Below are 26050 nucleotides of genomic sequence, written 5' to 3'. Positions count from 1 at the left end.
ATGATAAAATGCTGGATCAAGACAACCCACACTGTGACACTGATTTTTCAAACGGCATGCAATGCTGTCCAGGATGGGTTGGCCATCTTGTACCCAGACAAGGGAAACATAAACTCACAGAAATTCATTCTTCTCAGGACTAAGTTTCAGTCAATACATTCCATCTTTATTTGAATGGCAAATGCATAAATTGTGTGTGTGTGGGGGGGGGGGGAACCCATGTTCCCATTCATATAGCTTTCCTGTGGAATATTGTAGTGATCAAGGATCTCTGCCATACGGAAGGAGATATCAGCGCTAAGTCCCCCAATAATGGTTATCAGATTTTTCTGCATGTCACATTTGTAGTTGGGGACAAATCTATACGATTTGAAGAGCAGATCCAGAGTGGTCCTGTATGTCATTCTCTCATCAAAGTAGCTGTCATAGATATGGAACCCAAGTGTGACATTGGGCAAGATCTTGAGGCTGTCGTGTATTTCCTTCATAGCAAATGCCAAAGCTAGATTGTGCTGGTAGAACTTTGTCACTACACTGCAAAAAAAGAATTCATTTACAAATTCAGATAAGAATTCTTCAATTAGTTCCAATCGGCGAGGTAGGGTTTACTTTTGAGTAGATGCATATAGGCCTGCACTATGATTCTTCAAAATGAGAACCCATTGAAATCAGTGAGACAAGTTGGTCATGATGGGAAGCTGAACTAACACAGTGCTACCATATACAATCCTACTTGGAAGACAGTGCTTTTTTCCTGTTAAAAAAATGTTTAGGGATACTCTCATTTTCCTACTCATATTGAGGCCAAACTTAGATTCACAACATGTTTAGGGGTATGTGTTTCCCTGCAACCCCCCCCCCAAACGAAAAAGGCACTGTTGGGTGTGAATCCCTCTGAGTTTTATAGATCATACTCCCAGTTATAGGATTGCAGTTTTAGTTTGAATCCAACCAACAGTCTTTATGAAGTCTGAATAGCCTTTCCTAGTTTTGCTAAATTGGGGAATCAGGTATGACAACGGTGGGAAATGTTTTCTTCTCTGATATTCATTATACTCATCTTCTTTTATTTCCCACTTTTTACAAATTTTCTGTTCTGAACTTGCTAGCTGAATGAACTAAGCCAATGGGAAACACTGGCCTGTGAGCACTCCAGTTGGAGAACAACCTTTACCAAATGTGTCATGGGTTTTGAAGATACTTGGACTCAGGACAAAAGGGAGAAATGTGCTAAGAGGAAGGCACACTTGGCAAACCCTCACCATGATCAACTCCTACCCTATGTCCCCACTGTGGAAGGGCATGTGGATCCAGAATTGGCCTCCACAGTCACTTATGGACTCAACAGTGTTCATGGAAGATAATCATACTCGGCTACAAGTGATCGCCAAAGAATGTTTAGTGCTAGGTACCGTAGGATTTTTATTTGCATTTTTACAGACATGCTATGGACAACATTGTTGCTGTTGTTGTTGCTTCTGTTGCTAAAATCAGTATACCACTCTTCATCTGTAGATCTCAGGTTGGTTCACAGCATAAAATTACGGGTACAAGATATAAAACTGAAAATATATGGATGGGCAGCCACAGTTAGGAAACCCCTAAACTAAGCTCCTCAGACATGTTCTTATTTCTGTAAAGCTATACAGCAGTAAGCAAGTCATATGTCTTGCTCCATATCCATATGTTGCTTTCCAAAAAAAAGAAAAAAAAAGAATTGGCATTGTTGCAGAACAAAATCCACATTTACTTCCTGTAAAATTAGTTGACTTAGAAATAAGTGACTGAGAAAGTCAAGTACCCCTGGGGCAGACTGACCCTCCATGGGCTTCCTGTCAATCATTTAAATGATTGTCTGTGAACTGGTGAGGCTCAGAAGGTGCATTGGAGAGGAAGGGGCAAGATCCTTACTATGGAATCTCAAACATATTCTGTGAAGGGTGTTCCTTGAAGTCCACTTCATAGAAAACATAATACATCTGAGAAATAATCCCACCAATGAGAAGGTCACCTGGATGATACCACTCATGTGGAACAGGGAAAGGATCGTTTCTGGGGCACCTGAGAGTATCTGCTTTAGACACAACAGGAGTTAGGAGAGGCAGCAACGATAATGGCCACAACATCCTAGCATCAAGGCTAGTTCTCTCTAAATGCGAACTCTCCTGTGTCCATGCATACTAGCTGCTTGACTAAAGCAGCCTGCAGTGGATGTTGCCTGGCTCTGCCAAAGCAACCCAACAAAAGGCATTTGCAATACTTATTTTAGAATCAAAGGGTAGCAAATAAATGCCTTGAATAGTAGCTGGTTTTTTTTTCCAAAATTCCAATTTGAGTTCTCTCCAATGATATTAAATGTCTGTGTGTGTCTCAAATCCAAGTGACAGAGTCCCCCCTGCCTCTTTCCTCTACTCCCAACTCTCTAAAGACCAAGGGGGATATTTGTAAGCACTTCCAGACTTGCTTATGGTGCCACCTAGAAAATGTTTAGATCTTTTGGCCAGGTGAACTAATTACAGGGCTTGGGATAATTGCAGGGGAAGATAATTACCTCATCTGAATTTTGGCTCTGAGTAGCAATTTTGCTCCCTGCCCCTCCACATCCAACCACAAGTCTCTTCTGATGTTTAGTGACAGGAAAAAGTTATCCATAGTAAGCAAACAGCAGGAGGAGACCTGTGCCTTTGGGGACACAAAGCATGAGAGCCAACTCTTGAAAAAAGGCCACTACTGAACTCCAGTTTTTGTGGACTCCTAAAGTCAACATTTATCCATATAATCCAACTGTAGCTAAATTTTTGAATAGAATATATTAGAGGAGAGGGGATCCTTAATCTAATTCAAAACAGTGCCTAGGATTTGGTATGAGATGGGACAGTGTTGCATTATTTAACTGTTGTTCTTCTGATTTGTAGCTGCCTGAGTACATCACATATGTACAATATAAATGAATGAATAGACAAATAAAAACAGTAAAACTAAGAAAATGTTGAACCCTCTTGAAATTAAATTCAGCACAAATGTCCATGAGAAATTGTCCAGAAAGACTGAGACGGTTATTGCAAAATAAAATAAAAATATAATATGAAAAAAGTTAAGAGGAGGCTGCAGGGAAGAGTTAATTTGTATGGTCATCAGTGGGGTCTTTCATCTGTTTTCAGCAATGCCCCTGGAGCAACGCCTAAAGCCTGATGCAGGTGTCTTGTTTATGTGCAAAATCATGAATGTAGAACCTTTGGCCCTTTAGATTTTTCTGAACCACGACTCCCATTATCCCTGGTCATTGGCCATATTTGCTAGGGCTGTTGGTAGTTGTAGTTCAGCAACATGCGGAAGCCCAAAGGTTCCCCTACCCCATTGCAATGGAACACTTGCTAGGAAAACATTGTGAATGTTCCCCGTCACTGTGCTTGGTAAAATCTATTTTTTAAATCTAGACTTCCAAGTATGGGTTTGAATTTCTCCCACAACAGAGTAAGACTCTTTAGTCCTTAATAGTAACCACCTCTAGAGTAAATCTCTGAATATATAACAAAACAATAAGATAAAAAAACAAAGGTCTTGTTCAGTTCTTTCTCTGGCTGGGAAGGGCGGGGTATAAATAAAATTATTATTATTATTATTATTATTATTATTATTATTATTATTATTATTATTATTATTATTATTATTTGCTCCCTATTGTTCAGCTTAGGCCTCAGCACAATGATGTAAAATTTGGGGGCAAAGATTCAATTACATTATGTAATGAGCCCAGGGGTATTTCTAGCCCCTTGGCTGCCTGGAGCAGGAAGCCAAGAGGCACCCCTGGGGGCGGGGCATCACGGCGTGTGCGTGCGTCATGATGTGCTCGTGCCTGCACAGGGGAAAAAAGGGAAGCATAGCGGGTGCTTGAACGCGCCCACTTTGCTTCCCCCCTTTTCCCTTTCGACTGCTCCTTTCGAAAGAAGCGACCAAAAGGGGAGGAAAAAGGAAAAGGGGGGAAGCAAAGGGGGTGCGTTAAAGCCACTCTCAGGCACTTTTTTCGGCGCGAGGGTCGGGCCAGTGACGCTTGTTGCTGGCATAACATCCCCTCCTCGCTGGCCCGCCCCTCGCGCCGACAAAAGCCGCTGGGAGGGGGGAAAGGGAAACAGAGCAGGCACGTTTACCAGATTACGAGTCTACCGCTCTTAACCACTACACCACACTGCCTTTTCTACAGTAGTGTGACAGAGCACTTTAACAGTAAAATAAAGAAATAAATTTCCAAGTATGTGTTTGAATAGCTTCCTTAAAAGAGTGCCACTGTGGACTCAGTCATAGTAACTACCTTTATCGTAAAACCCTGAATAAAATCAACAACAAAGATAAGATAAAAATGAAGGTATTGTTCACTTCTTTCTCATTATTTGCTCCCTATTGTTCAGCTCAGGCCTCAGAACAATGATGTAATATTTAGGAAAAAAGATGCAGCCCAACAATCCAGCACTGGAGGACAAGATGGAGAAGATCTCCACCACCACCATGGATTTCCCTTTGGTGCTCAGGTAGGTTGGGACAAAAGACAGCCAAACACTACAAAACAGCAGCATGCTGAAGGTAATGAACTTGGCTTCATTAAAACTGTCAGGTAATCTGCGAGCTGCAAATGCCACAATGAAGCTGGCAGTGGCCAGGAGGCCCATGTAGCCCAGGACACAATAAAACAGGGTCACTGAGCCTTCATTACACTGCACAATGATTTCTTCTGCTACTGAGTCCATGTCTAGTTGGGGGAATGGGGGTGAAGTCATCAACCACACAGTACAAATACTTGCTTGAGTAAGAGAGCAGGAAAGGACAATGGCATAGGCCAGACGTTTCCCTACCCACTTCCTCATGCTAGACCCTGGCTTAGTGGCCATGAAAGCTACAACTACAGTGACAGTCTTTGCCAACACACATGAAACAGCCAGTGAGAAGACAATGCCAAACGTTGGTTGGCGAAGAAGGCAGGTCACTTTCCCAGGGTGTCCGATGAACAGAAATGACGAGAGGAAGCAGAGTAGGAGGGCTATAAGGAGAGCGTAGGTGAGATCCCTGTTGTTGGCTTTGACAATGGGAGTATCTTTGTATTTAATAAAAGTTCCTATCACCAAAGTTGTGAGTATTGAAAAAGAAAGAGCAAGGGAGGCCAAACTAATTCCTAAAGGTTCCTTGTAAATAAGAAAGATTATTCTTTTTTGGATGCATCCATTTTTCTTCTTGTTTGGATACTGTTCTGCTGGGCATCTGACACAGTCATCCATATCTGAAAAAGAGGATAGGGTCAAATTTCAGCAGCAATTCATGTGTGCTCTTCGCTTTCATTGATTGGATCCTTCTAATTTTAAGGGAGCTGATGGTCATATAACATTATGTGAACCATCCTTTGAGTATTCTGCAGAATTTATCATATTTGTGCTTAGGCCATTTAAACTGCTACTCCATGCACTCTGCACATGAAGGTCTTGTTCCAGGAGAACCAATACTGTTGTTTCGGCAGATCATTGGGCACTAGTGGGCTCTTTGTGTTGTTGGAGAAACCAGAAGGGTTCTAGTAGAGCACAGAATGAGGCTGGCCTTACCTAAACCAATATTATGGTTGCTTAGTGGGATTCTTCACACTTTTCCTGAGACACACCAGTGTCCATTCCTGGTTAATGCCTAAGCGTATTGTGTGCATCTCACTCTTTCAGTGCAATTTGAACAGCAGGTGCTCATTCAAATGTTAACCCTCTGTAGATCCAAATACTTTTGCCACCCCTGCTTACCTATGCAATAATGAATAAAGTCTGGCCTAATTTCACCCAACATGGATGTCTGCTGTGTTTCATTGCAGTCATACACACAAGCCACACTCATTTGACATGTGTGGGCAGCACTTTCAAATCTATGTACACTGTATTGCACCAGGCTTATTTACTTTTTAATATTTCCTTCAAAAGTTACTGAAAATCAGCAGAAAAATATTAGCGTACCACTCTAAGCAGGATAGTGTGGTTGCATGTGAAATGCAGCATTTAAATAATGTTTACCAATATGGAACAATGAAAAAGTCATGTACCATTTTGGCTGGAAATCTTTTCTTCTGGACATGGAGTACAATCATAGCAGCAAAATTTCTGCCCTTCCTTCCTTTTCTTCTGATTACCTGGGCTGCAGTAGTCATTGCACAGAGAAATGGGCACCCCCTACCCAGAAACAGGAAATATTTTCATAAGGGAGACATATTTCTTTAAAAATGTTTTCACCCATTGCACTTGAAATAAGAAATGAACTCTCATGAAAAAAGGCAACAGACAATACATAGATTACATTAGGGCCACTTTATTAACTGTAACTTTAGTAACTGATAAATAGCAAAGGGGGAAATGTCTAAGTCTTCTATCAGGCTCCTAAACATGCCATAATGAGGTGATGTCTTCCTTATTCACAGTACCATTGATTCCCACCAGTCCAAGTTAATGACATAGGTTTATCTCACAAAGTCACCCATACTTTGCCACACATTTCAAAGAGCCCTGTGATGAGTCACAAGAACCAGAATTCACATTTGTGCAACTTAGGCAAAGGAGGAGAAGGGAAGCATGTGGAAGTCACTTTAGATCCTTTGTGGGCTCCTAACCAGTGGCAGAACACATCCACAAATGAAGCCAGGAGAAGCTAATTGAGATCCTTCTGGCTCTGCCCAGATGGGGTTCAGATTGGGAAGTAATACTAGCACTTTAAGAACATCTCAAAGGTTCAGGTTTTGTCAGCCCTATTTAGACATGAAAATAATTTGATATGGGATCTTCAGTTGAGCCATGGACCCTTTTCAGTTGAAGCAGAAACCACCCATATTTACACCATGGATATATTTTATCTGAATCATCCTAAGCTCTGCCATACATGCAGTAAACAAAGCATAATAAATGCTATTAAAACTTCAACCAAGAAAAGACAAAAAAAGCTTTGTGCACAGTTGCATCCATCTAGGTTTCCAGACTTTTCCCATGAAGACATCAAAGAGAGAAGTAGTGCTTATCTCAAAAGTGCATCGGCTCAAAGCGGTACCCGGAATCCAGACCTGGTTAAAACCTGTGTTCCATGTAATCATGTCCTCATGAATGATGAATTCTTTTCTACTGGGAGCCCTCGGATCCACCCATCCAACCTTCACCCGAAGGAAAGACTTGTTTGGGAACGTGACCATGTTCATGATGTCAAATCCACCTCCCATTTCTCCTTCATTAGTAAAGGACACTGTTTCTCCAGCTGAGTTGTTAAAGGAAATGTTAGGAAGAAAATGGTGCAACTAATTGAAAAAGAAGGATGAAGGGGAAAGAACATAATGGAGATATTGAACAAAATGTCGTGCTTTACAAATACCTTTCTTTATGAGCATTAGTTATGGAACTTCACTTTACATACCTGTAGACCAAGTATAAAAATCACCTGTTTTTGACATAGCAGATGGAGACTTCTGGGGAAGGAAGAGGGCGGACTGATGCCTTTTGTCAACAAGTGATTGATCATACCTGAATCACTCTGAAACAGCCATTTTCTACAGCTCCTGGGAACCCAGACAGGGCTGAAGGACTTAAGAGCAGATGACACAATATATTGCCAAAAATCCACACAAGAGCGATAATGGGCATAGGGCCTGCCAAAGCCCCCCTTTCTCTGAGATGGTTATAATTTGTGACTGAGAGAAGCTTGCCTACTGATGCAAATTTCCATCTGGTGTATGAGCTACTTCCTGGTTTTAAGAAGTGAATTAATTTGATACATTTGTGTTCAAAGATTGGAAAATTATTGCCTAACAGAAAGTAGATGAGTTGGATATCTTTGATGAGTGAATATTTTGAAATTTTTATTTAATGTTATAGTACTGACAAGCAGAAAAGCAGAAGTCTTTTTATTTTAAAGGTTTTTACCAGTTTTTTTCATGTTCTCTTCTCTTCTTTAGATTAGTTTCTCTCATCTTATTGCATTATTTAAAAAAACTTCAATAGTATCATATTAAAAAGACAAAAAAGACACAGTAGATGGAAGATTTGTTATGCAATCAGTAAAAAAAATATCAGCAGAAGGAAATGTTAAAACTAATAATAATAATAATAATAATAATAATAATAATAATAATAATAAATTATTTATAACCCACCCACTCTGGGCAGCTTCCAACAAAATATTAAAGATGTAATAAAACATCAGACATTAAAAACTTCCCTAAAGAGGGCTGCCTTCAGAAGTTTTTTAAAAGTCAGATACTTGTTTATTTCCTTGACATCTGATGGGAGGGTGTTCCACCGCAGTATTACTTTTGTAAGAAAATTGTGATGAAATCTTTTTGTATTACCTGCCAAGGCTGTAGATCTCGAAGTTTTAATCTTTTGCTGCTTCTCATTACTCTCTGCTTGGATCCAGACAAAGAAAGGGCATGCAAAGTATGAGCCACAACATAAACAGCATTGTAGATACTGTAACTATGGCCAGATATCTCCATTTCAAACAGAGACCTTGGAAGACTGTCCAGGCTCTCCTCCCCAGTACACACTTCACTGGTGTCCATTGGCACACTGGGATTTGGAAATAGACAGTCAAATGCTTGCTCCCAGAAGACTTTGAAGAAACCTTCTGTCTGTGTCCAGGAAGGGTTTATGCTTTGAAGAAATTCCCTGAATACTAGTAGATTTTGTGAATGAACTGTGAGCAATATGGCACCTTGGAAGGGCTGAAAATCCAAAAATTTACAGAATCCTGATAATATGAAATCAGTCTGGGCTGTCAAGATCCACACCTTTCTAAATGCTATGGTTTCCGTATTTGTTGTGTCTTGCAAAAATAAAAGACCTCTCAGTGCTATAATTGTCAGGGATTCTCCATAGATGATAAAGGTAGTGACTTTATTATCTGTGAACACTGCATTCATATTTAATCCTACATCATGTATTTCATCCAGGTTAGCAAGATGGACTTGTTGTGGGATTATTTGTGTAAAGGCGGAACAAATTCCACTTTGGGAAAACAATGGCTGGAATTTATTGATGAAATATTCCCCACTGTTATCATTGGGAGCAAAGAGCCCAACCCATGTCCAACCAAAATGCTTAAGCAAACTGATAATTCCCATGTACTGGTGGGCTTCGTTGGGCACCATGCGATAAAAGGATGGGAATTGAGTAGTGTCACTCTCCTTGGGAGGAAAGGAACCATATGCCAGCTAAGAGAAATTGTACAGATGTTATGCAGTTATGTTAAAATAATTCATCCTGCACCATGTGACATTGCGTAGAGGATGGAAGAATTAAATCTCTGTGAAACCCTACACATAGCTTACCTGTGGAATCTTGTAGAGACCTAGTATGTCTGCCATATGTGAAGAAGTATCAGAGCCAAGTCCCCCAATGATGGATATGAGGGTTTTCTGTGTGTCACATTTGTAGTTGGGGATGAATCTACCCATTTTGAAGAGGAGGTCGAGTGTAGTGCGGTAGGTCATCCTTGCATCAAAATAGCTGTCATGGATGTGGAAGCCAAGTGTGTCATTGTGCAAAATGTTGGGATTCTCATTGATTTCTTTCACAGCAAATGCTAAGGCAAGGACATGTTGGTAGAATTTGGTCACCATGCTACAAATAAAGTAAATGATTTACAGAAATGAATATAGTGTAATATTGAACACTTTCTCTTTCAAAATAATTCATACTAGTCAAAGGCTAATGGCAGCAGAGTTGGCCTTGTGCAGAGTAGACATGAATAATTTCTCCACCACAAGTAAGAGCCCCAAATGTTTCAGTGCAAACTGTCTTATACTAGTTACAAAATAATAACCTAATATCCACAATCTAAAATACCTGAGTAAAATGAAAAATAGGATTTTGAGATATGTATATTTCAGGGAATATGTGACTGTTTTTGTTCTTCTTTGCTGTTTTGAAAAATGCACAATACTAAGAATGTGACTGAGAAAGAGGAGTGCCCAGGTTTGATGAAGTCGGTTATTTGAGGACTCATAGATTTATTGATTCAAGCATTTCTTTGCCCCTCTCTTCACCTAAACAAATCTGCCACTCCAGTGGATAAATATTAACAATGTGATGCTACCTTGTCTGAGGCTTGCAGTCTAAAAGGCATGACGCAAAAGGAAAGGAAATTCAGAGAGATGTAGAGAGGGAAACAGTCTTACTGTGGAACCTCAAACAGATTCTTTGAAGGGTGCTCTTTGAAGAAAACTTCATAAAATACATAATAGAGCTGAGAAGCTATCCCACCGATGATGAGGCCACCTGGCTGGTACCACTCGTGTGGAAGAGGAAATGGATCATTCACAGGGCATGCCAAAGTATCTTCTTTGCATGCAACAGGCGATTGCAGAAAGAGAAATACCAAAAGTGACAACATCCTGCCTCTCTAAAAACACAGAGCTTCCTGTGTCCATCAGTACCAGGTTCCTGTCTTGAACTGGCTACTGTGAATGATGCCTGAATTTGCCAATGCAAGAGAGCTCTGTGAGCTGTTTTTGAGAATCAATTTCTTGGAAACAGGTGCTTTTAATAGACTGTCGACACTCTGATTTCAAGTCTGGCAAATAATATGGGGCGGGGGAGTCAGAAGGGAAAATGTTAAAGTATTGCCTATCTCTTGCCCCTATCCCCAGCTCTCTATGGCTCACGGTATATTTTATAACAATATTCAGACTTGGATTCGACTTTTCTAATGCCTTCTTTTAAAACCTCTTTGGCTGTGTTTATGTGAGGAAATTATAGTGATTTGGATTATTGGTGGTAGAGATAATACATTGCTCATGCCTCCCCAATGGCACTTCTGGCAACAAGAGGCTGGTATTTGAGTGCTTCCCCAAAGTCTCCTCATAAGTAGCCTCTGCGCTTTTGTGGCACACAAATAGATGGCAATTGCCTTTCTGTTTTCCTGTGTGAGTCAATGCCATTCAGAGTGAAGCCATTTTCTTTGGGGTCACAGCCCAACTCCAGTTTCAACTTCGCAGTGAATATTTCTCTACACATAATCCTCGGATGTCCTTTTCACTCATCGGCCAGGAATAAGTTTCTTGCTCCGTATCTAAAGGGAATTGCAGATGATTCGAACGAAACCAAGCTGAGATACCTGCTGAATGATGAAGACCCTTTAAGATCACTTTCGGTTGCTAGATTTCTGATTAGCGCCCTATCCCTAAAGAAGAAAAACGGACTTCCGTGTGGCTCGGATAACCCTTTAAATTATGATCCACGATGGAATTATGTGATACCATATTGATGTCCTGTATATATTTCTGAACAGAGGGAATGTTTTATCTCGCAAATTCACTGTATCGCACTGTACTGCATCTTCCCAAGTTTTTGGATGTTTTACAGCTGGAAGTTTTAAGTGTATTTATATGTTGTCTTGAGAAATTGTTGTAAGATGGGCCAATGGCCGTAATAAATATATCTATCTCTACACATTTTTTTTAATGTAGTCTAGAAAATGACAGTTACAGGCCAATCCTATAGACAAAAGGCTGGTATAAAGGTAAACTAATCTGGGGAGAAGCATACCAGTTTGAAACACCATTCTGGAGCAGGGCTACTGCGGGCTGACACAGTCAAAACTTGTATAAGGAAAAGATGCTTTTAAAATAGAATTTGAATCCACTGGCGGATGAAGGTGCGTGCGGGGGGAGGGAGCCGCCCTGGGTGTCACCGCACGCCGCACCCCAGGGCGTGCGCCTCTCGCCACGCACCCCCGGGACATGCGCCGCTCACCGCACACTCCCAGGATGCTTGATGCTCACTGCACCCCCACCCAGTCATGCCCCGCATGTGCTCCACAACTGTTTGAATCCCCCATGCAAAAGAGGGATACTCTGGAGACATTCTTAGTAATCACCTTTAATATATAACAAAGCGTGTTCTCCCATTGAAGAGAGCACGGGTTGCAGAAGGGTTAAAGGAGCAGCTCCAAGTTATTGGGAGGGGGTTTTGGGCTGGCCACAGCTAGGTTTGGTTGAGGCAAGTTGCTGGGGAGTTTAGCTTGTTGCTAGTTGGTTGATTGACAGCTCTTGCCTTTAAAACCTAAGTTTGTGAAACTCTGGTTTCACTTTTGCGGTGTGCAACGGATCTCGGTCTGGTGTGGCGCTGCAGAAGGAGCCTCAGAGCAAGACGGTTGTATTGCTTTGCTTATTGGCTTTGGCCTTGAATTCTATTTCTCCTCCTTTCTGCCTTTCCTTCGCTTGCCCTAACGGTAGCTGAGAGAAGGGAAATATCTCCTCTCCCCCATTCCCGGCTTCATTTTCCCCGCCCCACCCCCACCCCCACCTCATTCCGATTGCCCCCCCTTTCCCCCCCTTTTTCTTTCCCCTGGTTGTGACCGAGCCGCGGGTCTCACCGGCGCAGCTTGGCGCCTTTCGGCGCGGCCTCCCGCGATCCCGCGGGGCGTTCCGGCGGCCCGGGGCCTCTGCCTTGCCTCGAGCCGCGGCTGCCGTTACCGCCCCGACCGTGAGCTGCGCGGCCGGGGGCGGTTGGCGTCGGGGACGATTGCCTCGCGCCCCGCCCTCCCTTTATCGGGCCTGCAGGCCTTTGGCGGGGCGGCTTGACGCCGCTGTTGCAGCTTCCCCGCGCGCCCCGGCGGCGGCTGGCGGGCTCCGCGGCATCGCACGGCGTTTTTCCGCCCCCACGCGACCCAGCGACGCGGGCTAGGAGTGGGGCGCGTGGTCGGTGTCGCGGGCCCTTCGCCCTGTACAGCCCACCCCCGGACGTTTTACGGTCTATGAGTGCTGCACCAACGACAAACGGTCCCCAGCTGCAGCCCTCCAGACTACTAGCTGGATCCTGCTTACTTCATTCACCACAGACGAGGATATTGTGAACTAAAAAGTTGTTTATTGAGTACAAAAGCTTGTGGTTGCGGATAAATAAAAGGTTGTTCATTAAGCTTATAACAGTTGTCCTATACCGGCCTATTACCTCTAAATGATACCGGCCTATTACCTCTAACAGTTAACTAAATGCCAATAACAACACGTTTCACAATCTGTTTATCCTCTCTGCTACTTCCACTTCAGACTCTAAACTCCCAGCTCTATCTCCTGACTCACACTGCTCAACTAACTCCACTCTCCTTCTAACTCTCCAACTCCAACTTCAACTAACTTCAACTGCCTTACTGCCCACTGGGAGGGGTGTTTTATACCCAGGCTAAGCCCGCCCCTGAGGGTTCTAACTGTCGGAAAATTTAACCCCTACCTGGCGTTGGGCTAGTTCTCCACAGTCGGCGCCCCCGCCCTTCCCTGGTGCAGCTGCCCCGTTCGGCCCTGATCCGGCATTCCACAGCTAGCGGCCGTTAGCGGCGTGGGGGGGCGCCGCCGGGGCCGCTGTAATCGCGGGCGCTCTCTCCTCGCGGCTAGCGCGTCCTCCGGCGGGGCGTGGTTCATCCCCCCGCAGAGAGGCATCCAGGCCTTCGGCCTCTCACCCCACCCCGCTTGCTGGCTAAATTTGGCGGCAGCCCCTGACGACTCAGGGGCCTAGTAGGCCCAGAGTGTTTGGAGCCTAGCAGCCTCCAGCGCAGGGCCTGGTAGTTGGGAGCTCCCCTGGTGGTCACCGGTGCTACTGAGCGGTTAGTGCTGCCTCATTGGCGGGCCCAAGGGCTGCGACCTCGGCCCTCCGGCCCCCTCCCCCAGCCTGGGCCTGAGGCCTAGGGGCTGGTGGAGGTAGGTGAAGGAAGCCTGACTCATCGGGCGGCCATTTTGTGACCGGCAGCCATTTTAGGTGGCTGGGTCTGGGCACCCCCTACTGGTGGTTAATTTCAGGCGCCTTTGGCGGGCAGGAGCGAGGCCCGGAATTGGTAGCCTGATTCTTTCACCTGTTGATTTCTTGGTTACAGCAGGGATGGCTCCGAAGAAGAAGGCGGCTCGCCGGCAACCTCTACTCCATCGAAGAGGGTGATCAGGGGTCCATCCCAATCGCTGCGATCGCAGGCCCCCAACCGGACGGCGGGAAGGGTCGAGTCCTTCGTCGCTAGCCTGGCGGGCGACCCCGAGGCTTTGGCCCGCCTCGCGTCGGGGCTGGATGGCCTGCTGCAACGCCCGGCCCCTCGCGGACGGGGCCGGGCGGGATCTTCTCGCCGGGTCGCGGCCTCCCCTCCCACCTCTTCAGGGTCCAGCGAGGAGGGCGAGGGCACCTCGTCGCAACAGCCATTTGTTGCCTCCCGCCCTGTGACCCGCGCGGCGGCACACGCATCGCCATCGCCGGCTGCCAGAAAGGGGAGGGGCAGGCGGGGGCGATCCACCACACCCCGGGCAGGCCGGGCGGTGGAGGTCATCCCAGCGCCTGCTTCCGGTATTGCAATTTCACCTGTTGTTTCTTCTCAGTCTATTGCAGGCACGTCGGCGCAGGACCCGTCTTCTGAGTCCTCGGCTGAGGACAGCTTGCCTGTGCCTTCTAAAGTTTCATCAGGCGGAAAGCGTCGACGCGGCAGGCGTGCCAGGAAGCGTGCTAAGCGGCGCAAAGGGGACACTTCGTCTTCTTCGACAGGTACGTCATCCGACAGCTCGGGTGATGAATCTGATTCCCCTTTAGGCCTTTATTGGGGTTTCGGGGAATCAGTGCCAGGTTTGCCAAAATGGGTGTGGCAGCGTAGGGCCAACTCTCACAGGGCCCGGTATGGTGCCACTCAGGAGTGCCTCAACGGGGTGTTGCTTTCGGATGTTACGGTGTCCACCAAAAAGGCTCGGGACATAGTCCCGGGGTGCCACCTGTCCTCTAAGATGCGGGCCAGGATCTTGGATGGCCGTTATGTTGATATTTTCAAATTAGCCCCCCCAGCAGATGAGACGCCTGGTCAGGCCAAGTCGGATTCGGCGTCCAAGAAACGCTCAGGTTCGGCCAAGGTCGAACGGACTTTTGAACGTTGGCTGGACTGTTTTCAGGAATTTGCAGGTGTGGTGGCAGCCGCTTATCCCCGGAGGGCGCTGCACCTGATGGTGTATCAGTCCATCGTCCGCTCGGCCTTCTCCATGGCGGGAGAGGCGGCGGCGATTACTTACGACGAAAAGTTTAGGCGCAGGGCCAACCGCATCCACACGGCACGGTGGGACCATAGGGATCTGGACCTTTGGACCACGCACGTGGCTCCATCCATCAAGAAGGTACCTGTGGAACAGCCGAAACAGAGGGCAGGGGCGCAAAAAGCGCCCCGCCGGCTGTTGTGTTCGGACTTTAACAAAGGGTCATGCCAAAGGCAGACATGTAAATTCTGGCATGGGTGTTCCAAGTGCGGCGGGAATCACCCTGCGAACAACTGCTTCGGAGGTAAGCGGCCCTTTCAGGGCGGGAGAGGGGGGCCTCCCAGGCTGCCAAGCCTGCCCCCTCCCCCGCAGTTGCCGGGGGCAGCAAATAGTGTTCTTTTTTCTTTGGCGTTCTCCCCGATTAAGGTTCAGGCGCTCCTGCGTTGGTTGGACCTTTACCCCAATGCGGATGCAGCTGCCTACCTGCGGGATGGTTTTGTTCATGGCTTTAGGATTCCGGTTGCTGCGTTGCCCGTAGCACGGAATCCCCCTAACCAAAAGTCGGTGCGCGAAATGCGGGACGTGGCCAGGAAAAAGATCGATAAGGAATTGGCATTGAATCGCATGGGGGGCCTGTTCGAGGCCCCCCTTTCCATAATTTGCACATTTCCCCATTAGGGATTGTGCCCAAAAAAGCCCCAGGGGAGTTCCGCCTCATACATAATCTGTCCCATCCCAGAGGCACGTCAGTAAATGAGGTAATTCCCCAGGAGCTGTGCTCAGTGAAATACACTTCGCTGGACTTCGTTATTAAACTGATCAGGAAATTCGGCCCTGGGGCCTTGCTAGCCAAATGCGACATTGAGTCTGCATTTCGGTTGTTGCCTATTCACCCACAGGACTTCTGGCTCCTGGGGTTCCATTTTGAAGGGGCGTATTACTTCGATAAGGCTATGCCAATGGGCTGCTCGGTTGCCTGTGCGGCCTTTGAGAGTTTTAGCACCTTTTTGGACTGGGCCCTCCGCTTTAAGACGGGCTTGTTGGGGGTGACTCATTATCTCGATGACTTTCTGTTGGTGTCATCAGGGGAGTCAGGTGACTGTTTGACTCTAATGAGGGCCTTTCAGGCCCTGACGGAGGAGCTGGGAGTGCCCCTCGCTGTGGGCAAAACGGAGGACCCCTCCACTCAGCTCACCTACCTGGGTATCCAACTGGATACGGTGTCTCAAACGTCCCGTCTGCCGGAGGAGAAGTTGGCGGCATTGCGGGGGGTCATTCATGACCTCCTCCCCTTGAAGAAGGTGACATTACGGCAACTGCAGTCTCTGCTTGGTCACCTTAATTTCGCCTGCAGGGTGGTAGCCCCAGGGCGACCATTCTGCTCACGTCTGTATAGACTGACAGCTAGGATGCGCAGCCCGCATCATAGGCGGAGGTTGCCTAAGGAAGAGAAGGCGGACTTGAGGGTATGGTTGCAATTCCTGGAGGAATTCAACGGTGTGTCCCTTTGGCAGGATGTGCAGAACCTCCATACTGACTTTCAGGTGCATTCGGACGCGGCGGGGTCCCTGGGATTTGGCCTCTACTGGAATGGGCGCTGGTGTGCGCAGCCATGGCCCACCGCATGGCAAGGGGAGGCCGTCACGCGTGACCTAACCTTCTTGGAGTTTTTTGCCATAGTGGTCACAGTTCACATATGGGTCGAGGACTTCAGGGACCGGCGCGTGTGTTTCTGGTCTGACAACCAGGCGGTTGTGACCATTTTGGCGAAGCAGTCCTCGCGCTCGCCCAGGGTATCGGCCCTCCTCAGGGCTTTTGTGCTTCACTGTCTCCGGTCCAACATTGTGTTTTCAGCACGGTTTGTTAACGAGATTGCTGACGCCCTGTCCCGTTTCCAGATGTAACGCTTCAGGTCTCTTGCCCCGGACGCGCAGCATCTCCCGGAACCCTTCCCGGCGCACCTGTGGACCATTGGCAGCACATAGTTTGGCAGGGAGTAGCAGCGTCGGTTTCCCCGTCCACCCTGCGGTCTTACGACAAGGCCTGGAAGGACTTCCTGGCATTCCACCGGGGGCCGGTGGCTGTGGGGGTGGAGCTCCGCCCATCCTCGGCCCAGGTGCTGCAGTATCTTGCGCACCTTTTCCAACTGGGGAGAGCGGCTAGAACTATTAAACTGCAGGCAGCCGCTATCTCCTTCTTTTCTAAGGCCCTTTTTGATTCGGACCCTTGTGCAAAATTTGTGGTGCGCAGAGCGTTGGAAGGCTGGGGTAGGCTTTGCACTCCCCGAGTGGCCGCTAGGCGGCCCATTTCCTTCGAGCTGCTTGCCGATATGCGTTCCAGATTGCGCTCTATTTGCTGGTCTAAGTACGAGGCCCGGCTTTTTGCAGCAGCCTTTTCGGTGGCCTTTTTTGGCGCGCTGCGAGTTGGCGAAGTGGTCTTGGAAACTTCCGCGGCTGGGCTTTCCAGGGGCCTGCTCTATCAGGACATCAGCCTTTCGGCCGCGGAGGTGGCCCTGACGATTCGAAGCTCAAAAACTGACCAGCTGGGGAGGGGTACGGTCATAGTTTTGCCAGCCACTAGCCAGGGTGGGCCCTGTCCTGTGAAGGACTTGTCTAAATTTCTGGCAGTCAGGCCCTCGGGTGATGGTCCCTTATTGATCCATGCCGATGGGCTTCCCTTAACGCGCCAACAGTTTTCTAGGGTGATGCGCAAGGCAATCTGCGCCTGCGGGGTTTCGGCTTCCGGATTCGCCCCTCATTCCTTTCGCATTGGGGCGGCAACCACGGCCGCACATTGGGGTTTGCGGGGGCACGGATCAAGAACATGGGGCGGTGGAAGTCCAAAGCGTATAAGGGTTATGTAAGGAGGCGGCGTTAATTTCCGGTACTTATACCTTTTTGTTTGACCCCCAGGTGTAGCGGCTACCCGGATTTGGATTGTGGGACACAGCATTGTCCATTGGGCTGGCGTTCGGGCTGCGGAATCTGGCCTCGGAGCCGGGCTCGGCTTTCCGCCACATGTGCAGGTTTCTTGGATGGCAAGGTGGGGGATGCGGTGGTGCGAACTGCTGCCAGTGATCCAGCACCAATTCAATTGGGATGCCCGCCCCGACGCCATTGTGGTGCACTTGGGGGAGAACGACTTGCCGGCTATGGACTGCCTTACACTTTGTTCCACAATCCAAAGGGATCTGGGGGTTTTGAGGGCGCTAGTGCCTGACTCTAAGCTTTTTTGGTCTCATTGGCTCCAGAGACGGGAGTGGCGGGGTAGCCTACGTCCGCAGGGTACAGAGAAGGCTAGGAAGCGCGTCAATGCGGTTGCTTCAGCTAAAGTCCTTGAGTTGGGTGGGGTCCCTATTAGGCACCCGAGGATTTATGCCTGGGCGGATCAGCTCTATCGGGTTGATGGAGTCCACCTTTCTTCCCGCGGGAGTGATATCTGGCTGGAAGATATTGCGGAGGGTTTAAAGGCTGGATTGGGACTGTGAGCGGTTGGCGGCGAGCTGGGATAGCTCGTGTGGTGGTTAGGCATTGGTTAAAATTGCTTGCACTAGGGGTCAGGATAGGCTGGGCCTGTCCCTAGTAACGCTGCTTCAGGGGTATGGATAGGCTGGGCCTACCTCTGAATGCGCGGGGCAGGGGTAGGAAATTGGCTGGGCCTACCCCTGAAATAAGGGTATTCTGTTAAAAGAATCCAGGGACTCTTCCTGCTTTTGTCCACACCCACCTCAAGTGGTGGGAGGCTTGGGCCAAGCAGAGTCCTTGGGAGCATTTGGGGGAGAAGCCTGGGTCGTGGCCCGACTCCGTTTCTTCCTTAGGTGTTTACCCTTTTCTGACTTCGCCCTTAAAGCGAATGTCAGCTGTCCCATGGCTGGGGGGACAGTAGTCGGAACCAATGCCTAAGCAACCACTCACATTGGCTGTATTTAAATAAAGTTGTGGCCAAAATTATGCCAAAAACCCAAACCAAAATTAATGTGTGATGTCTGAATTATTGGGGGGAGCTGGGACGGTAACCTCGACATGCAAATCAAGCTAAGCATGGTTGCTCAGAAATGTCCAAACTATTGGGGCCTAGGCTGCACAAAACTGGGCCCACTGGCCAGATGTTCTTGTTCCCTCATCTAAGAAGACAGAGCATTTTTATCTGCTTTAATTTCAGAAATTTAAAACTTCCAAGATCCTTCCCGCAGGAGTATCACCTTGGAGGAGGAACCCCAAATAAACATTTTTATACTTAAACATGTAATATACAGCATATATTAAAGGGGGAAAGTTCAGTTTACATCTTTCTCCTTATCAGTTGCTCCCTGTTGTTCAGCTCAGGCTTCAGCACAATGATGTAGCATTTAGGGAAAAAGATGCAGCCCAATAATCCAGCACTGGAGGACAAGATGGAGAAGATCTCCACCACCACCATGGATTTTCCTTTGGTGCTCAGGTAGGTTGGAACAAAAGACAGCCAAACACTGCAAAACAGCAACATGCTGAAGGTAATGAACTTGGCTTCATTAAAACTGTCAGGTAGTTTGCGAGCTGCAAATGCCACAATGAAGCTGGCAATGGCCAGGAGGCCCATGTAGCCCAAGACACAGTAAAACAGGGTCACTGAGCCTTCATTACATTGCACAATGATTTCTTCCATTACCGAGTGCATGTCTAGATCTGGAAATGGGGGAGAGGTCATCAGCCAGCCAGTACAAGTAATCACTTGAATGAGGGAACAGAAAAGGACAATGGAGTTGGTCAGTCTTTTTCCTACCCACTTCCTCATACTGGACCCAGGTTTAGTGGCCATGAAAGCTGCAACTACAGTGATGGTTTTGGCCAACACACAGGAAACAGCCACAGAGAAGATGATGCCAAAAGTGGGTTGGCGAAGAAGGCAGGTCACTTCCCCTGGTTTTCCTAGGAACAGCAAAGATGAGAGGAAGCAGAGCAGGAGGGCGATGAGGAGAATGTAGGTGAGATCTCTGTTGTTGGCTTTGACAATGGGCGTGTCTTTGTGTTGAATAAAAGTTCCTAGCACCAAAGTTGTGATCAGGGGAAAAGAAAGAGCGACTAAAGCTAAGCTGACACCCAAAGGTTCCTCATAAGAAAGAAAGCTTATAGTTTTGGGGATGCATCCATTTTTCTTCCTATTTGGATACTGATTTTCTGGGCATCTGAAGCAGTCATCCATGTCTGAAAAATAGAATAAAGTCAAACTCAAGTAGCAATTCATGTGTGTCTTTTGTCTACTGTATAAGATTTCTGCTGAATCTCAAATAGGTTTTTAAAAAGTATTTTGAGGAGCCATGCTGTGCACCCAGCAGAGTGTTGGCCTTTGTCCAATGTCACCCAGATGGCAGAGCGAGTGGAAACTTGCTTTTTTGGGTTCTTAGTTAACTGAGACAAAAATGTATTCTACTGCCATATTTAATTGTCTGCAGGTTAGGATACAATTTGCCTTTCATTTGGTGTCAGTAGCCATTTTTAGGCATTCTAAAGCCTTTGTGAAAATGATGGGCAGAATAGCTATTAGGCAGAACCACATCAATGGGGTGCACCATAAAAGGGCTTATAAAATGATAGGAGCAAGGAACGTCCAATCTTGCCTATCTCTCTCTCTCTCTCTCTCTCACACACACACACACACACACACACGTAGTTACCTACTGGGAATCTGGAAGCTTATCTTACCAAACACAAAGGTCCAACCTTGTTCAAATCTGAAGGGTGCAGAGTGCGTCTGCAACATCAAATAGAATGGCACTCAAACAGCAAGTGCTACTTGGAATAAGAACCCTATATGCACCTTAGTACTATGCCATTCCCTCTTAAAAAGGTAAAGGTAAAGGTGCCCTGACAGTCAAGTCCAGTCGCGAATGACTCTTGGGTTGTGGGGCTCATCTTGCTTTACTGGCCGAGGGAGCTGACATTTGACCTCAGACAGTTTTTCCGGGTCATGTGACCAGCATGACTAAGCCGCTTGACCAGAGCAGCTCATGGAAACGCTGTTTAGCTTCCCGCCGGAGTGCTACCTATATATCTACTTGCACTTTTTCAGCATGCTTTCTATTACCTGAAGCATAATGACTAAAGTTATGGCCTACTTTCACCCATGATGGATGTCTAGGTTGTCCCAGCCACACCATAATTCTCAAATACACAACTTTTTGTACAATTGTACTACTTCCCAGTTTGTCTTAAATTATGTCTAGAATGAAATCATGGGGGGGGGGGCTTAATTTCAGATCCACATGCATGGGATTTCACCAGCCTTCTAAATTTTTGATGTGAAGTTACTGGAAAGTAGCAACGAAATATTAACAGTACTCTGGGCAGCATAGTGTAGTTACATGCACAACATATTATTTAAACTATTTTCAACAAATATTTGTTGATCTTGTACAATGAAACCTGTCTACCAATCTGGTTTGAAATCTTCCCTTCTGGACATGGAACACAATCATAGCAGCAAAATTTCTGCCCTTCCTTCCTTTTCTTCTGATTCCCAGGGCGGCAGTAGTCATTGCACACAGAAGTAGGCATCACCTATCAATAAACAGGAAATAATTTCAGAAGGGAGAAACATTTGAAAGTAATGTTCAGCCTCTGAACTTCAGATAAGAAAGTGGACTTCTCTTCACATAAATATCTGCATAGGACGGCTGCTTTGTACAAAGAACAGGTATTGGCTTATTTTTGTTGGGAAACCAGAAAAAGAGAGGCAGTACACTAGGGCCCCAATGACTCTGCTAAACCTGTCAGGATTTTGTAATCCCTTTTTGATTCACACTTCCTTTGAGGCATAAAACTCCATGAAAGTGAAACAAGTCAACCTGAAAAGACATCCTTCTCTGCCCCACAGGCTTAAGAGGCCACCCCTGGCCCCTTTTCTATTGAAACAGAGACAACCCTTTCTTCGCACACGAATCAATTTTATCTGGATCATCCTGAGCACTGTTGTACACAGTAAATATTATTTTAAAATTCATTTCAACTGGGAACATAAATTTGTTTGGCATGTTCATAGATTCATCTACCGCTATCCAAAATATTGCAATGAAAATAGTAATGGTTGTTTTGGATAATATGAATGACCCATATGGAGAATGTGGAGGCCACAAGAAAATCCTAGTCTCCAGACCTGATTAAAACCATTGTGCCACATGATCTTGTCCTCATGAATGATGAATTCTTTTCCATCAACTGCACCAGAATCAACCCATCCAACCTTCACTCGAAAAAATGACCTGTTTGGGAATGTGACTGTATTCATGATGTCAAATCCACCTCCCATTTCTCTTTGATCAGTAAAGGATACAATTTCTCCAGCTGAGTTGTTAAATGAAATATCACGAAGAACAGGGTGGAGCTAATAAAAAGAGAAAAGAGTTAAATATAATGAATGTTCCCCACATCAAAAGGGGTGTTCGTTTTGCGTGGTCGCAAGTAGCCCCCTTGGATCACAGTGCAGCTCCTGGCAGTTGGGTCTGGCACCACCTTCCCAGGTTGGATACCTGTGGACTCCACCTACTCCAGCAGCCGCCCAATCCCAGCTGGGGAGGTGTTGCTAGGGGGATTGGCCAGGTAGAAGGAGGGATTATACAGTGCACACAATAGAAGTTGAGTCATACCTGGGAAGCAGCTGTTGGATTCGGAGCTTCCCCACCCTCCACTCCCTCAATTGACATTAACTTTGCAGGTTAACCACTTTGTTTTCCACAGCCACACTGGCACACAGGCACTGCTATGTCAAGGTTGCTGTTGAAGGGCCGGAAAGGACTTTCCCTGCATTGGCAGGTTTTGCATTTCCCGTAGCAATTCGTCACAACTTTGGCGATTGCAGGCCTTGGGCGGAATCCTTTAGTCATCTACAAAATTGGGGGGGGGCGTGTGGGGTGGTGACCCCCGTCCCCATTGTGGCGGCGATAACAGGGTTCCTGTTAAAGGGGTCTCAGGGGGAGGCATTGACCATACACCCAGAGGTCGTGACTGCCCTCCCCCTCCAGCGGCGGCAAACAGGGGGGGGCGAGCTATCTGCTTGAACATATGTTCTCTATAGCTCGCCCACTCCCCACACATGCTGGATAACCTTAAAAATACCCAGAACCCCAGATTTTCACACATCAGATGGAGACTTTATTTTGCATTCACTGAACACCTAATATTATTTCTATCAACATATACACAATTTAAAATGCACACTTTTGGATCAGAACACAATAGAGTTGTGTGTGTGTGTGTGTGTGTGTGTGTGTAAATATGATAACGATCCTAAATAAATACTATTTCAACAGGCTGAAAGCAGCATAGTGTTGAACATTATAATTGAACTTGTTATTCCAAAACATAACCAAAAAATAAAATTTTCCCATATATGTGTTAGGCTGGTCTGTATGTATTCTTTTATAAGTTACTGTAATTATAGCTGTTGTTGTTGTTGTTGTTCAGTCATTCAGTCGTGTCCGACTCTTTGTGACCCCATGGACCAGAGCACGCCAGGCACGCCTATCCTTCACTGCCTCTCGCAGTTTGGCCAAACTCATGTTAGTAGCTTCGAGAACACTGTCCAACCATGTCATCCTCTTATAGCTACTATGCACCAAATTTTCTCAGTCCATTCAAATATAGTTGGAGAAATGCTACTTTCTCCCATTTTCAGAAATTTTACTCTCCACAAACATAATAAAATTGCATACAATTACTTTATCATTTTCTGGAACAACATATTTTAGATAACCAAGCAGAAATATTTTAGGTTCCAAGGGTATGTAAAATCTTCTGTTGTACTAATGCAGATATAATAACTTTTTTTCTCTTCAGAAGTTAAAAATGCATTGACTAAGGTATGCAATGCCATTTAACACCACTTCTGGATGAAAATTATGATTAAGTCTGCTTCAGTGCCCATTTTCTAGAAAAAGAGGTGCCGGAACTCACCATGAACGCCTCCCTCTTTCTCTTAGAATGGCAATGGCACCCATTTGAAAGGTGCCGAAACTCAACTGAGATGTTGCTGAACCCACCTGAGACATGCCGGAATTGAGTGTTTGTGAGTTCCCCTGAAAAAAGCCATGGTCTGCTGGTTTTAATCTGTCGGGGGCATTGTTGCTTGGACACAGTCCCACATCAGCGATCCTGTAATAAACTATTCATGAAAACAATATATTTTGTTTCTCTTCATTCTGAAAGCATTACCTGCCAAGGCTCCAGATCTTGAAATTTTAATCTTTTACTTCTTCCCATTGCTCTCTGCTTGGATCTCAGAGAGTAAATGTTCTGCAAGGCATGAGCCACAGTATAGACACCATTGTAAATGCTGTAGCTGTGACCAGTCATGGCCATTTCAAATAGAGACCTTGGAAGACTCTGCAACCTCTCCTCCCCAGTACACATGTCATTGACCTCCATTGGCTCATTGAGATTTGGAAATACACAGTCAAATGCTTGCTCCCAGAATTTCTTGAAGAAACCATCTCTCTGGGTCCAAGGTGGCTTTATGCTCTGAAGAAATTCTTGGAATGCTAGAATGTTTTGTGAGTGAATTGTGAAGGAAATGGCACCTTGGAAGAGCAGAACATTCCAAAACTTAATAAGACCCATAGATATGAAATCAGTCTGGGCTGTAAAGATCCATACCTTTATAAATGGTGTGTTTTCCTTATTTGTGGGATCTGGCAGAAATATAATAGCTCTCAGTGCTATAATTGCTAGAGATTCTCCATAAACAATAAATGCAGAGACTTTATTATCTCTGATTTGTACATACATATTTAATGCTATATCATGCATTTCATCCACATTATCAACATGGAGTTGTTTTGGGATTTTTTGTGTGAAGGCTGAACAAATTCCATTTTCAGAAAGCAATGGCTCCAGAATCTGCAAGAAATGTTCTCCGCTGTTATCATTCAGAGCAAAGAGTCCGATCCACGTCCATCCAAAATGCTTAAGCAAATGGATAATCCCCACAAACTGGTGGGATTCATTGGGAACCATGCGGTAAAAGGAAGGAACTTGACTTACATCACTCTCCGCTGGGGGAAATGAACCATATGCAAACTGAAAGAAAAAATTGAATATAATCTCAAATCATATGGAAAACATTCACCCTGTACCATTTGGCTTTTTATTCAACAAATTCTAAGCTTTCTTTTTTTAATTGCACAATTGATTTGAGCTGTGACCAGATCAGTCTCACATGTCTTGAATTAAAACAGAAAAAGCAATTTACAAGGAATATAGGATAAAGATGCAGGTTTGTATGCAACTAAATTTTAAATTATTGATCCATGAATTTTGAAGAGTCTGCTCTGAGTAAAACTATTGACTAGAATACTTCCCAATTGGTCTGCTCAGTGTAGAACAAACATGGAAGTAACCCATAGAAGGTGGAAGAAAAAAATCCAAGGCACCCCTTCATATCCCTTACCTGTGGAATCTTATAAAGACCTAATGTGTCTGCCATATGGAAGGTGGTATCATGGCCAAGACCCCCAATGGTGGATATGAGGGTTTTCTGAGTGTCACATTTGTAGTTGGGGACAAATGTCCTCATTTTGAAGAGGAGGTCTAGAGTCGTACGGTATGTCATCCTTGCATCATAATAGCTGTCATAGATGTGGAAGCCAAGTGTGGTATTGGGCAAGATGTTGGGATTCTCATTGACTTCTTTCACAGCAAATGCCAACGCAAGGACGTGCTGATAAAATTTTGGCACCATACTGCAAATATAGTAAATGATTTACAAATATGAATTTACTACAATATTGGACATCTTCTGTTTCAAACTCAAATGAAAATATCGCATTTGTCATTAACACATCAAAGTGAATAAAACTCATGCCCTCCAAAGAAAATCCATGATTGATCAGGGCATTACTACTTTTTATGGCTCTTTCTCACACCTGCTGTTCTTCTATTGCTTGACATTTCCATCTCGGTCGATAAAAATATTAATAAAACTAATGTGTTTCTCCTTAAGTATGTTAGGACTTCATTTAACTGACGAAATATGTTCTGTACGGTGAAAGCTGCAATGATAACCCATATATGAAAGTATAATTGAATTCTA

At 45.7% G+C, this 26050-nt stretch overlaps 2 protein-coding genes across 2 annotated transcripts; both read right to left on the bottom strand.

Annotated features, from left to right (window-relative positions):
• Positions 1 to 4370: 4370 nt before the first annotated feature.
• On the bottom strand, positions 4371 to 9616 carry LOC117058947 (vomeronasal type-2 receptor 26-like). The gene is made up of 4 exons (XM_033170366.1): positions 9326 to 9616; positions 7157 to 7297; positions 6065 to 6191; positions 4371 to 5269 (listed from the first exon to the last, which is right to left on the bottom strand). The coding sequence occupies exons 1-4, from the start codon at positions 9614 to 9616 to the stop codon at positions 4371 to 4373; spliced, it is 1458 nt and encodes a 485-aa protein (XP_033026257.1).
• Positions 9617 to 19270: 9654 nt separating this feature from the next.
• LOC117058945 (vomeronasal type-2 receptor 26-like) lies at positions 19271 to 24975 on the bottom strand. Its single transcript, XM_033170365.1, has 4 exons — positions 24175 to 24975; positions 22121 to 22348; positions 21399 to 21525; positions 19271 to 20172 (listed from the first exon to the last, which is right to left on the bottom strand). Exons 1-4 carry the CDS (start codon positions 24973 to 24975, stop codon positions 19271 to 19273), a joined length of 2058 nt encoding a protein of 685 aa, XP_033026256.1.
• Between the last annotated feature and the right edge of the window lie 1075 nt (positions 24976 to 26050).

Source organism: Lacerta agilis, chromosome 14 (assembly GCF_009819535.1).
Source record: "Lacerta agilis isolate rLacAgi1 chromosome 14, rLacAgi1.pri, whole genome shotgun sequence".
NCBI classification, from domain to species: Eukaryota; Metazoa; Chordata; class Lepidosauria; order Squamata; family Lacertidae; genus Lacerta; species Lacerta agilis.
This window is presented reverse-complemented; position numbering and strand designations above follow the sequence as displayed.